A 14,743-nucleotide genomic window follows, 5' to 3' on the forward strand; every position below is an offset into this window, starting at 1 on the left:
CCTCTCGCCATCCCCCTTTTCTGATGAAGGTTCTAGGCCCGAAACGTCAGCTTTTGAGATCTTGAGATGCTGCTTGGCCTGCTGTGTTCATCCAGCTACACACTTTGTTATCTTATCTCTGTTTTTAATAGTTTCTATCTAATTAAATATCTGCAATCTAATTCACACTCTTTAGAATGATAATGGTATCAGACTATTAATGATAAAGATAATTTGATTCATTTGCCATGTGTTCTATTGTCAGTCCCATCATTGACAGCACTTGGTGCTGTTCCTACCATTATCCAGGTTACCAGGTAACACTGCCAATACAGTTGGTTATAAACTAGAATTTATGACTTTGTGTCAAACCAGAAGCAACTGATAGTCATAAGATAGCAGAGGTGCCAACAGCAACAAGAAGACATTAGGAAGACTGAGTATTATTATAAAATGAAGTGGTTTGATGCACAGCATTAGAACCACATTTTGGCAACGGTTCTAAAGTTGCCAACATTCTGGAGTGAGCATTATTTATTGTCTGGCTCCAAGAACTATTTCCTCTGGATGTGCTCCTGTTTCACCCCATTAATTGTATACTCGTGTTTCAAAAACCAGTTAGTTACTTAAAGTCTTAGTTATGACTTCCATGTTGCTGTTTGTTTTACTGCCAAGAAAAGGACAAGCGTTTCACAGAGGTCAATGAAAGCTTATTAATGGATTTCCTGTTTGAACTGAAGGGCAGTGTGGCTTTCTGGATTGCAATTCATAACTACAAAGCAATTAAATAATCTATCGTTTAACTCCTGGAGCTCAGGAAACAGTCAAGACCACAGTGAACTGCAAACCTTAAAGGGAAAAGATACTAACAATATTATCATCTAATTCAGGCTGACGCTGCAGTGCTAATACTGTAGGAATTGCTGAACTATCAAAGGTGATGTATTTCCGATGAGAAGTTTAACTGGTAAATAAAAAGGGTCCAATGCCACTAATAAAGATTCTGGGCATTATTTACCCCTCAGCTAACATCACTAAAACAGGTTATCTGCTTAGTTACCTCATTGTGATTTGCAGGATTTGCTATCCACAAATAAGATAGCACATTTTTTTTTCCCTATAATAATGGCAACTACTTCAAAGGCTCCCTTTGCTAGTGAAAAGCTTTGTGACAGACTGCAAATATGATTGGTGCTTTTTAAATAAGAAAACTTTCTTCCTTTTAATTTAGCACCATTAATTGGTTGAAAAATGGGCCTAGACCTGAATGTACCTCCCCAACATACAGGTTGAGATGCCACACAAGTCCCAATGTAGTGACTTGATAGGAATTGCCCAGAAGCTTCACCTTCCAATTGGCAAGTCTCCCAGCTCCCCAAGTCTCTTTGAAATTGTCTTTGGACAATATGATATACTTATCTGCACAGTTACTCAGGAAAATATAGACGCAAAAGTCCTGATCCAATTCTTGGGCAACTATACAATTAACCCCCTGCTGAATTACCCTCATGAAGACTAAATTCTACCATGGGCCCACTCTGAAAACTTCCCATGACACCCCAAATTCTCACTGACCTACCCAACCCTAAATCTTAACATGCCCAAGTCCCCACCCCTCCCTCTGCATAGCCAGTAATAACCCTCAGCTGCTCTCGACACTATGGCATCCTCATCTCCCTTTATCAAACAACTTGTCCAATCCCAGAACCCTGATACTGATTCCCAATTCCTTCTATCCAAACGAACCTGACTTCACCAGCTGACAACTCACCCCTGAACCCAGACTTTCTTGTGGCTGCGCCCCCAATCTAATCTAATCCAAGTTCACCATCTGATGACCCTCACTTCCTGCTGATCTTTTGACTTCCCCACCTAACCTAACCCGACCCATTGGACCTGACCACTGATCTCCAACAGTGAAGTAGAAAACAGTTCCCACTCTACCTTTGCTAGCAGGGATTGGTTTGGACTGTAACTTAGCCAGCTGCTGGTCATCCACTCAGTTATAGTAAGCAGGCTCAACATGCTGCCATCTCAACAAGAGGTCTGACAGACCTGAAATTTCAGTAGCATTACCAGAAGATACAGTTACTGCTGAAGAATGTGCATCAGGAGTTTGGATGGGTAAGTTTTTAAAAAAGCAGAAGAAATTCAGCGGGCTAGGGGTTGAACGGAAACCTCATATGGGGACTTCAATGGGGTAGCAGGCACTACCTACCTGCTCCTAAATTCTGATTATAACCAACTATGTAGCTTGTGTATTCTGATAGCCCTGTATGAAGCTATGGTCTGATCATGTGAAAAACGGGTCAATTAAATGATATAGAAATTATCTTCATCAGGTTTATATCACGACCATTCTGAAAGACATGATTCTTTGTAGAAACTTAACTACTGTAGCACAATTTATAAAATTTGTTCTATTTTGTTTCCAAAGCAATAAAAGGATATAACACGTCAGGACTACTCAGAGTGCATTTCTGTCAACAATGATCTTGCATTATCTTTATTTCAACAAATTGATTAATTCAGTCCTCCTCATTAGGAAGTTCAGTCTCTGCTTTGATGGTTCCTGGAGTAACAGGGAGGCTGCCTCTATTCGAGTGGCAATCTTTCAATCTGATGGGGTTCGCTATGTTGCCAACAAAATACCATTGGCCCGGTAGAATGATCCCTACCAGAGCCTTTAACTATCTTCATCGGCCACATGCCTCCATCAACCGGGCGCCCACACTGCATTCAATCTGCTCACTCTGGTAGCAGCAACACATCAGGCAGTTGTCCTGACTTAATACTCACTATTTTATCATCACCCTCTCCTCGCCCAACTGGTAAAATTCGGGAGGTGTCAAAATCATTTAAAAACTGAAACAGCTGAGGATGCTGTAAATCAGAAACAAAAACAGAAATTGCTCCAAATGCTCAGCAGGTCTCGCAGCATCTGTGAAAAGAAATCAGAGTTAACATTTTGGGTCCAGTGACCCTTCCTGAGTCACGGTCTGAGAAAGGTGACTGGACCCGAAACATATCTCTGATTTCTCTCCACAAGATGCTGCCAAACGTACTGGGCTTTTACAGCAATTTCTGTTTTTGTGTCAAAATTATTTAACCAAACTGAAGCTCTGATAAAAATGTAAACAAGCCTTGATTTGCATTTCTTGATTATTTCATGTATGTTTCAGAGCAGGTAACTATTAAGTAACATTGGTTAGTTTTGCAAAGTACAGTGACACATTTGCTATTGTCCTGGTACTAAAGCTTACCTTTGCGCTGCTCCTCCTTCTTCGACATATGTAACAATGATACCATGGGGTGAACGTTTGGATCCCCGACCTCCTGTAATCTGAATACCAAGTCCGTCTGAGCCTTTCACCATGTGCATCTTCCAAATTTGGCAACCTTCCCTCTGGAGGAATGGGAATTAAATAAGAGTGCTGACAATGAATAATTATCCATTGCAATGTTTCTTTTAAAGAACAAACATATTGTGTGTCAGTGTTAATGTCTGCCATTTTTATGCCTCACCCACAGACGATGACCAAAGAAAATGTGCACATCCTGGAGACTGAGGCCCAGAAGCTAGTTCACTGAACAGAAGGCTTTTGGTGTGTGGCCATCATTCATCCAATGAATATGACCAAGGCAGTGCAGGTATCATTGGCCAAGAATACAAAGTTGCTGGAAAGGTTCAGCAGGCCTGGAAGCAAGTGTGAAGGAAAATAACAGTTAATGTTTCGGGTTCGGGGACCGTTCCTCTGAGGGTTCTGAGGAAGGGTCACCGGACCCGAAATGTTAACTCTGTTTTTTCCTTCACAGGTGCTCCCAGACCAGCTGAGCTTTTCCAGCAACTTTGTTTTTGTTTCTGATTGACAGTTCTTTTGGTTTTAAAGAGCAGGTATCATGCTCATGGCATTTAAACAGTCCTTGGATAAGCAGATGGATGATGATGGGATAGTGTAGGGGGAGGGGCTTAGATTAGTTCACAGGTCGGTGCAACATCAAGGGCCGAAGGGCCTGTTCTGTGCCGTATTGTTCTATTTTCCGTGCTCTATGTTCTATGCCTTCCACTGCTGGTCCTGGGGAGGAAGGACCAGTTGCTGTTAGGAAGGAGGATGTGCTAGAAATTTTGAAAAATATGAGGATAGATATCCCCTGGCCCAGACGGGATACACCCAAGGTGACGACAGGAAGTGAGGGAGAGACTGCTGCCCCTTTGGCAATGATCTTTGCGTCCTCACTGTCCACTGGAGTAGTACCAGATGTTTGGAGGGTGGCAAATGTCATTCCCTTGTTCAAAAAAGGGAATAGGGATAATTCTGGGAATTATAGACCAGTCAGTCTTACGTCTGTGGTGGGCAAATTATTGGAGAGTATTGAGAAATAGTATTTATGATTATACGGAAAAACAGTTTTATTAGAAATGGTCAACATGGCTTTGTGAGGGGCAAGTCATGCCTCACAAGTCTCAGTGAATTCTTTTGAGCATGTGACAAAACACATTGATGGAAGACTGAGCATTGGATGTGGTGAATATGGATTTTAGCAAAGCATTTGATAAGGTTCCACGTGTTAGGCTCATTCAAAAAGTAAGGAGGCATGGGGTTTAGGGAAATTTGGCTGTCTGGGTACAAAACTGGCTGTCCAACAGAAGACAGAGGGTGGTAGTTGATGGAGAGTATTCAGCCTAGAGCTCTGTGTTCCATAGGGATCTGTTCTGGGACCTCTGCTCTTTGTGATCTTTATAAAAGACCCGGATGAGGAAGCGGAAGGGTGGGTTAGTAAGTTTGCCAATGTCATGAAGGTTGATGGAGTTGTGGACAGTGTGGAGGGCTATTGTAGGCTGCAACGGGACACTGACAGGATGCAGAGCTGGGAAAAGAAGAGGCAGATGGAATTCAACCCAGAAAAGTGTGAAGTGGGTTCATTTTGTAAGGTTGAATTGGAATGCAGAATGCAGGGTTAATGGCAGGATTCTTGGCAGTGTGGAGGAACAGAGGGATCTTGGGGTCCATATCCATAGATCCTTCAAAGTTGCTACCCAAGTTGATAGGGTTGTAAAGAAGGTGTATGGTGTGTTGGCTTTCATCGGCAGGGGAATTGAGTTTAAGAGCCGCAAGATTATGTTGTAGCTCTATAAAACTCTGGTTAAACTACACTTGGGATATTATGTTCAGTTCTGGTCACCTCATTATAGGAAAGATGTGGAAGCTTTAGAGAGGGTGCAGAGGAGATTTACCAGGAAGGTCTTGGAGAGCAGGTCTAATGAGGTAAGGTTGAGGGAACGAGGGCTTTTTTCACTGGAGCGAAGAAGGATTGGAGGTGACTTGAAAGGAGGTGTACAAGATGATGAGGCATATATAGTGTGGATAGTCAGAGACTTTTTTCCAAGGGTGGAAATGACTATTACGAGGGTGCATAATTTTAAGGTGATCGGAGGAAGGTATAGGGGAGCTGTCAGAGGTAGGTTCTTTACACAGAGAGTGGTGGGTGTGTGGAATGCTCTGCCAGCAGTAGTAGTGGAGTCAGATACTTTAGAGACTTTTAAGTGACTCTTGGATAGGCACATGGAGGATTGTAAAATGTAAGATTTGCAGGGTAGATTGATCTTAGTAGGATAATAATTCAGCCTAACATCATGGGCCGAAGGGCCTGTGCTGTGCTGTACTGTTTTATGTTCTAGGAATCCTGTCTTTGCACCGTCCCATCCAACAGGACCTCTAGGTCCCTGTCTACTCACTGAGGAGCCAATACCTCGAAGTATGCTATGTCTGGGGCAAATGTCAGGAACTGTGAGGGCAAACTCAGGCTTTAAAGTGCTTGTCCTGGTGCACATCAAGCTTTTAAAGATGGTGCAGGGACAAGAAATACTGGTGAATTCTGGGATACCTGTGGAATGATGAATTATTCTGGGAACACAGTTTAGTAGGAGGGAGTCGGAACTGGATGGGAGACACTCTATGGGGTGCGGTAGGTAATTAATGTCACGACAAAACTTCCTAGGCCTCATGGCAAAAACACTCCAAAAACCTTGATACAACTCAGACTTAACCAAATAAGCACAGAATGCAGTCATTGGTAAATGACTTTAACATGAACTACAATGTGCCAGTATTTTTGACAGAAAATATACTGGGGATCTTTTTGATCTGATCTAGTACATCTTGATAAATGAGACCAGTATTCCATTGAGATTAAACATCTGTTTTTTGCTATTTTACTCTCTTCATATAAAATCTTAGCAGCCAAGGTGTGGAGTATTTAAACAAGCATTTTATTATATGCTACATTTTTAAGTAGAAACATTGCAGTGTTTGCAAATTTAAGTAAAGTCTAATTTTATTATCTAGGGAGAAATGATCAATTAATCCTTCTAAACAGCAGCAACTTAATTGGAAAATAGAATTTCCTATTTGCGAACAAGCTGCCAAAATGGGGAATCTCAGAATGTGGGAAAATTCTTTTTATAATAAATATTGTCATTACAAGATTTGCAATGTTTATAAGTGTGACAGCATCATTTAAATTGAAGAGTATCAATGTAAGCTCTCCATATTTAAAATGCTTTGATTGTAAAGGTTGAAAATAATACGTCAAAATAATCAACAGATGAAATGTAGTAAATGGAATTTTAACCCTACTGTGCCATTCCCAACAGTGGAACAGGAAATAGCCGGCTTACTTGCTTTTTTCAGATTTCCAAGAAATTCCAATTCAAATTTAAAGTGCTAGCAACGTGCACCAGAGGCAGGTGCAGTCGTTGGCTGGGGAGACATTTCAGCTCAATGTTCAGTTCACGTGAAGTCCACTGTCAGCTGAAAGCGTTACAGCTCTGAGCAGGCTATTAAAGAGCTTCCGAAATGAACGGTGAGGTTCTGCATCATAGCCATAATTTTACTGATCCGCTCTGTAGCACGGACAAGACTTGCCAAGAACACAAAGGTGGGATGGTGCTTTTCAAATTTAAATTTCACTTGTGAATGTTTCACATTATTTTTGTTTCAAATTATTCATGTGTGTATCATGGTTGTTTGTGGAGACAAGTTTAGTCATAGAACTAAATGGACTGACACACCTCATGACTGATAGACTGGAAACAAAAAGTGCTGGAGATCACAGCAGGACAGGCAGCATCCATGGAGAGAAAGCAAGTTAACGTTTCGAGCCTAGGTCAGACTCGAAATGTTAACATACTTCTGCCTGAAGTGCCATGGTCTCCAGCATTTTTTGTTTTCAGTTCAGATTCCAGCATCTACAGTAACTTGCTCCTTCATGATTAATGGTTACTGTGGGGTCTTGGGCATTTCATTAATGGTGAAATAAACATTGTTTTCGTGCTCATAAATTCTTTCTTAACCTATTTTTTCTAATTAACCTGTTCAGAGTAGTTACTAAACACCTCTGAAGCAGGAGGGACATGAACACAGCTCCCCCATTCCAGGGGTCGGGACACTACCATTGGATCACAAGAGCTCCTTGCTCATCAAGGAGGAAGCTAGGGTTAAGTTCAGCTAGAGAGGATTACATGCAGGCAAGGAAGGAGCTCAAAAATGGTCTGAGGAGAGCCAGGAGGGGGCACGAGAAAGGCTTGGCAGAAGGAATCCGGGAAAACACAAAGGCATTTTACACTTACGTGAGGAATAAGAGAATGGTCAAAGAAAGAGTAGGGCCGATCAGGGATAGCATAGGGAACTTGTGTGTGGAGCCTGAGGAGGTAGGGGAAGCCCTAAATGAGTTTTTTGCTTCTGTCTTTACGAAAGAAACGACCTGTGTAGTGAATGAAACCTTTGAAGAGCAGGTGTGCATGCTGGAATGGATAGAGATAGAGGAAGCTGATGTACTGAAAATTTTGTCAAACATTAAGATTGACAAGTCGCCAGGCCCGGATCAGATTTGTCCTCGGCTGCTTTGGGAAGCGAGAAATGCAATTGCTTCGCCACTTGCGAAGATCTTTGCATCCTCGCTCTCCACTGGAGTCGTACCTGAGGACTGGAGAGAGGCAAATGTAATTCCTCTCTTCAAGAAAGGAAATAGGGAAATCCCCGGCAATTATAGACCGGTAAGTCTCACGTCTGTCGTCTGCAAGGTGTTAGAAAGGATTCTGAGGGATAAGATTTATGACCATCTGGAAGAGCATGGCTTGATCAAATACAGTCAACACGGCTTTGTGAGGGGTAGGTCATGCCTTACGAACCTTATCGAGTTTTTTGAGGATGTGACTAGTAAGGTTGATGAGGGTCAAGCTGTGGATGTGGTGTATATGGACTTCAGTAAGGCATTTGATAAGGTTCCCCATGGAAGGCTCATTCAGAAGGTCAGGAGGAATGGGATACAGGGGAACTTAGCTGCTTGGATACAGAATTGGCTGGCCAACAGAAGACAGCGAGTGGTAGTAGAAGGAAAATATTCTGCCTGGAAGTCAGTGGTGAGTGGGGTTCCACAGGGCTCTGTCCTTGGGCCTCTACTGTTTGTAATTTTTATTAATGACTTGGACGAGGGAATTGAAGGATGGGTCAGCAAGTTTGCAGACGACACAAAGGTCGGAGGTGTCGTTGACAGTGTAGAGGGCTGTTGTAGGCTGCAGCGGGACATTGACAGGATGCAGAGATGGGCTGAGAGGTGGCAGATGGAGTTCAACCTGGATAAATGCGAGGTGATGCATTTTGGAAGGTCGAATTTGAAAGCTGAGTACAGGATTAAGGATAGGATTCTTGGCAGCGTGGAGGAACAGAGGGATCTTGGTGTGCAGATACATAGATCCCTTAAAATGGCCACCCAAGTGGACAGGGTTGTTAAGAAAGCATATGGTGTTTTGGCTTTCATTAACAGGGGGATTGAGTTTAAGAGTCGTGAGATCTTGTTGCAGCTCTATAAAACTTTGGTTAGACCGCACTTGGAATACTGCGTCCAGTTCTGGGCGCCCTATTATAGGAAAGATGTGGATGCTTTGGAGAGGGTTCAGAGGAGGTTTACCAGGATGCTGCCTGGACTGGAGGGCTTATCTTATGAAGAGAGGTTGACTGAGCTCGGTCTCTTTTCATTGGAGAAAAGGAGGAGGAGAGGGGACCTAATTGAGGTATACAAGATAATGAGAGGCATAGATAGAGTCGATAGCCAGAGACTATTTCCCAGGGCAGAAATGGCTAGCACGAGGGGTCATAGTTTTAAGCTGGTTGGTGGAAAGTATAGAGGGGATGTCAGAGGCAGGTTCTTTACGCAGAGAGTTGTGAGAGCATGGAATGCGTTGCCAGCAGCAGTTGTGGAAGCAAGGTCATTGGGGTCATTTAAGAGACTGCTGGACATGCATATGGTCACAGAAATTTGAGGGTGCATCCATGAGGATCAATGGTCGGCACAACATTGTGGGCTGAAGGGCCTGTTCTGTGCTGTACTGTTCTATGTTCTATGTTCTATGTTCATCATTTATTGAACATTCACTGGATGTACCCTCCACTCTATAGGACATAGCTGGACTTGCAGCCTCCTTTCTATACATTGTAAAGGACACTGTTGGGATAGAACATAGAACATAGAACAATACAATTGAAATGCTGCAAACGAACTCAAAACCCTGCAAGGAATCTGCCAGACAACAATCTGAGATGGATTTACATTTGAACTTTATTATCACAGTCCTTTATGCACTTCATTTTCTTACCTTGACTGTTCCAACTAATCACCACAACCTCCATGTCCCTGAGACAACCCTCTGTCCATTCATCCATCCTTCTTCCACTCTCTAACTCTCTTGATCTCACTTCTCACTCACCCTAGCCCCTCACCACTTACTAGCCCTTGTTGGTCCCAACATCCGTATAAGTTGCTATTCTCCTTTTGCCTTCCCATGTATAGCAGAACATGACAAGAAAAATGTTAACCTCAGGACATATGAGCCCAACACTGACAATGCATGTCACCCCTAAACAAACACGAACTGCCTGCCTTAAGACTCTTGTACACAGCTGACACTATCATGAAAAATTATAAAAATTTTTATTGTAATAAATATTCATGGCATGTAAATGTATTGCAAGTAGAAAATAACTGCAAACACTACAGAGTTAATCTCTAAATCTGAAGCTGCTATTAGGGAAACAAAATTTCAGCACTGCCTAATTAACTTACCCTGCTTCAATATTGGTTGCCAACGGCAGTCCTACATTGCAGTTTGACTATTTGTGTCCTTGCAGCAGATGGTATAAGTTCTGAAATTGCCTCTTTGCTAACATGGAGCCAATTGTCCTCAATTATTGCCAGGTTGATTGAACAATAGAGGTTATGCATAGTAACCTGGCTAAGGTACTGGATGATATATTGTTGACATGGATTTCTTTTCTCTTATAAGATTAAAATCATGAAATATCATATTCAGGTGCTTTATATCAAATTCCATCATTAACTTGACAAGCAGCGTGGTAGTTTATGAAAAACAAAATACAGATAATTCACCCCCCACCGCGCCCCCTCCCCCATTAATGTATTGGCTGCGTCGATGTTTCAATTACAGTGCTATTTCTAGTCCCTTTGTAGGTAAGGTTTAGCTGATTTAGTTTTACCAAAGTTCCATATAAACCCAATAGTCAGGCCCCCTTCAAAAAATAAACAAATATCAAAACGATGCAAGAATGAGGAAAAATGTCCGTTCGAAGCTGAGGAAGTTGAAAGGTCTGAAACATAAACAGACATTGCTGGAAAATCTCAGAACTGGCAGCATCTGTGGAGAGAAAGGACAGTTAATGTTTTGTTCCAGTGACCCTTCTTCAGGGCTGACTGGAGCTAGCAAAAGATTGGTTTCTATGCTGAAGATGGGGAGGGAGGGAAGAATTGACAAGATTTGGAGATGGAGCCCAAAGAGACAGAAAAACAGTTGGGCAAACAAAGGACTGGGTAAAGGTCAGCTTGCAGGATCAAAGCTGCTAGCAGAGACCATTAATGGGTGGCAATGGGTTATACGGTAGCAGCTCATATGACAACAAAGCCTGATGTGTGGGACTGGGGTAATGACATGGGACAAAATGCTTAGGCCCTAAAATTATTGAACCAATATTCAGTTCTGAAGGCTGCAGGGTCCCCAAGCAGAAAAAGAGATGCAGTTCTTCCAGCTTGCACCTTGTGTTGTTACTTACTTGTGCTGCCATACAGAAGGTGGTGATTGGATTTGATATATGACAATATTCTCCTCGTGGAGATAAAGCAACTGGGAGGTGCACCTTCTCATTCTAAGCCAGATCCACACGTCTGTCTTGGCCTTTGGTATCAACTGAGGCTTCCAATTGCTGCCAGGCCATTTTAGGCAGGGCTGCAGGTTCCCCTCTAAGGTCACTGCACAGTAAGATTTTACATCCTTGCAGTCAGGTGCTTCCTTCAGATGGTAGGAATCCCACTAAGAGTTTACCGGACACACAAGATGGACAACTATGTGCTTTGAGATGGGGCAAATTTGGAGGGATCAATAGATGTCTTTTCTCATCCCTGCCAATGCAACCCTACACTGAAGAGATAAATCTCAGTAGTTATTTTCCGAACATTGGGACGAAGAAACATGAAAGCAAATCAACTTCCTCAATTTAACATACAAAGCCATATGTTTCTCAGCTCTCCCTCTGGGCATAAAAGTCTATTAGCTTCTAGATTATCCGACGATATTTAACAAGCACACAGGAGTCACTATTAACTTCCTGATATCAGGTTATTTGGAATGGATACAAATGAATTCATCATGAGGTGAGACTTCATAGACTCAGAATTAAAATTTTATCAGCAAGAGCTGTTTATTTTTAGTCCATCACCTTCGCAAAGCACATCTGATCGGCTTAGAATTTCTTATTCAATTATTTTTCTCTCGTTAGATTAGGTAACGATGCAGCAAAGCCTTGTTGATAATCAATACAAAATCCACTTCAATGACTGAAAATCAAAGTAAATGATTCTAGATTCTCCATCTTGTATAGTTCCATATTTACTTCCTCTGTTTTAGACCTTCCTTATTTCTACACCTGCTACACTCACTCAGGCTATAGTATCATATCATGGGTGCTAGCGGAGATCAACATGATCATCCAATTAGCCTCTCTTAAACTGCAAGCTAACTGAATGCTACAGCGGTTTGACAGTAGAGGACATTAAAGCTAAAGTCAACTATGTCCCTACCCATTGTTCACACACGAATAATTTGCAACGGGTCACAGAATTCAGAAGGTAAATTAAAGCCCTATGGTTTTTTTTTCCCTGCCCATGACCTAGACCAGGCTCACTGAGCTCAACTATGGTCAAAAAGACATAGCTTTAATTTGCATTTTGCAAGATGGATCAGGGGAGGAAGTTCCTTATTTCATAAAAAAATTCCAGATACTCATCTTAAACCTACTTACTCATCGTATCTTAAATTTTAGAAAACTTCGCTACCTTCATTCCATTTTGACGACCATGGGGATGCGTGGTCAATTACGATGGGTATTAGATGGAGTTGGACCCCCCTCAGGGAGCAGATCTTAGGCAGTCACAGAGGCAGGCATGGGCTGAGATAGACTGGCTAGAATGCTGACTCCACTTTGAGACTCCTTTATATCCCCATGCCAACTCATACCCCACATATTCCTCTGGAAGATGGACAAGATGGATCAAGTGACTCATTTCTGTATGATGTAATATCTTGCTGTATCCCTTTTAGAAGCCTAGCAGAAATTAGTAACAAAAACTGCAGGGATTCATATTCACAGAATGCCGAGGTAACAGGGTTTCATTATAAGCCCTATGAAGCGCTGAGCTCTGGCCCATCACTTACGAGGCTAATCTCAGAAAAATGGCAGAGCCATGATGGGGTCCAAGAAATGGGCTTGACCAATATTGGGACAAAGGTATCATCACCATATTTCCAACAAACTGTGGGAGTCCGTTTCTTGTTGTAAAATTAGTGGACAAAAATGAATCAACTAGCCTTCAGATTTGAATGCCAGCCATTTACATTTTAGAATATAGAACATTACAGCACAGAACAGGCCCTTTGGCCCTCGATGTTGTGCCGACCTGTCATACCAATCTGAATCCCATCTAACCTACACTATTCCATGTACGTCCATATGCTTATCCAATGATGACTTAAATGTACCTAAAGTTGGCGAATCTACTACCATTGCAGTCAAAGCGTTCCATTCCTTTACTACTCTCTGAGGAAAGAAACTACCTCTGACATCTGTCCTATATCTTTCACGCCTCAATTTAAAGCTATGCCCCCTCATGCTCGCCGTCACCATCCTAGGAAAAGGGCTCTCCCTATCCACCCTATCTAACCCTCTGATTATTTTATATGTCTCAATTAAGTCACCTCTCAACCTTCTTCTCTCGAACGAAAACAACATCAAGTCCCTCAGCCTTTCCTCGTAAGACCTTCCCTCCATACCAGGCAACATCCTAGTAAATCTCCTCTGCATCCTTTCCAAAGTTTCCACATCCTTCTTATCAGGTGGTGACCAGAACTGTCTGCAATACTCCAAGTGCAGCCGCACCAGAGTTTTGTACAGCTGCAGCATAACCTCTTGGTTCCAGAACTCGATCCCTCTATTAATAAAAGCTAAAACACTGTTTGCCTTCTTAACAGCCCTGTCAACTTTCAAGGCAACTTTCAAGGATCTGTGTACATGGACACCGAGGTCTCTCTGCTCATCTACACTACCAAGAATCTTACCATTAGCCCAGTACTTTGCCTTCCAGCTACTCCTACCAAAGTGCATCACCTCACACTTGTTTGCATTAAATTTCATTTGCCACCTCTCAGCCTAGCTCTGCAGCTTATCTACGTCTCTCTGTAACCTACAGCATCCTTCGTCACTATCCACAACTCCACCAACCTTAGTGTCGTCTGCAAATTTACTAACCCATCCTTCTACGCCCTCATCCAGGTCATTTATAAAAATGACAAACAGCAGTGGACCCAACGATTTTGTTAAGATATACTGGCCATGACAAACCACATTACTATTATTTTTAAGTTAATGCTGTGAAAGTACTGATATTTGCAGGTACTTTATATTTGCCAACTCTTCGGGGGTGTCCTAGAGTGTCCAGAAATTAAGTACAAATTTTATAGATTCTGTTATGTAACAAGCAGTGGAAAAATTCATGGGAAAATTAAAAAGAAAATAATTTACTTTGTAACTTTTTGAAAAACTTCAGTTATTGGGGATGGGGTAGTTTGGAGGCAGGATGTCATGCATGGGATGTAACATCCAGGAGTATGTCCACAGAAACTGGCAAAACCTTAGGCAAACGCAACAGCTGTTCAGTTTCAAATAATGAGCTGCAACCAAGCATGCAATGAGAATTAACAGCTATTTGTCTCAATGATGAAATGGTATTGTGAACTGAGGATAGCACACACTTTCAGTTGTCATTGGCAAAATGTGCCTCAGACTGCCTTAACATGTCCTGAGAGAACGTTATCAAAAATGCCAGTTATCAGGAAGAAAAAGTTTTCTTTAAAGATTCATTCATTGAAATGAGAGATCCGCTCTCCTATTTAAACACATCACTGCAGAGGTCAAGCCAAATGTGCACACATATTTCACTATGCATGTAATTCTGGAATTATAAAATGGCACTTTCGTCTCCAAGACACATAATAATACATACCCTTTGGCACTTTTTATACACAGTAAGCATGAGCCAAAGCACATATTTTTAAAATTCTCGATAACAAAGTGTGGAGCTGGATGAACACAGCAGGCAAAGCAGCATCTCAGGAGCACAAAAGCTGATGTTTCGGACCTAG

General features: G+C 42.1%; 1 protein-coding gene across 1 annotated transcript in view; it reads right to left on the minus strand.

Annotated features, from left to right (window-relative positions):
- pdzd2 (PDZ domain containing 2) overlaps nucleotides 1–14,743 on the minus strand; it is a 422,227-nt gene that overhangs the window by 149,704 nt on the left and 257,780 nt on the right. The window contains exon 5 of the mRNA XM_048530010.2: nucleotides 3,243–3,385. Coding sequence (XP_048385967.2) covers nucleotides 3,243–3,385 — 143 coding nt within the window. The remainder of the gene's footprint in view (nucleotides 1–3,242; nucleotides 3,386–14,743) is intronic.

This window comes from Stegostoma tigrinum, chromosome 1 (genome assembly GCF_030684315.1).
Source record: "Stegostoma tigrinum isolate sSteTig4 chromosome 1, sSteTig4.hap1, whole genome shotgun sequence".
NCBI classification, from domain to species: Eukaryota; Metazoa; Chordata; class Chondrichthyes; order Orectolobiformes; family Stegostomatidae; genus Stegostoma; species Stegostoma tigrinum.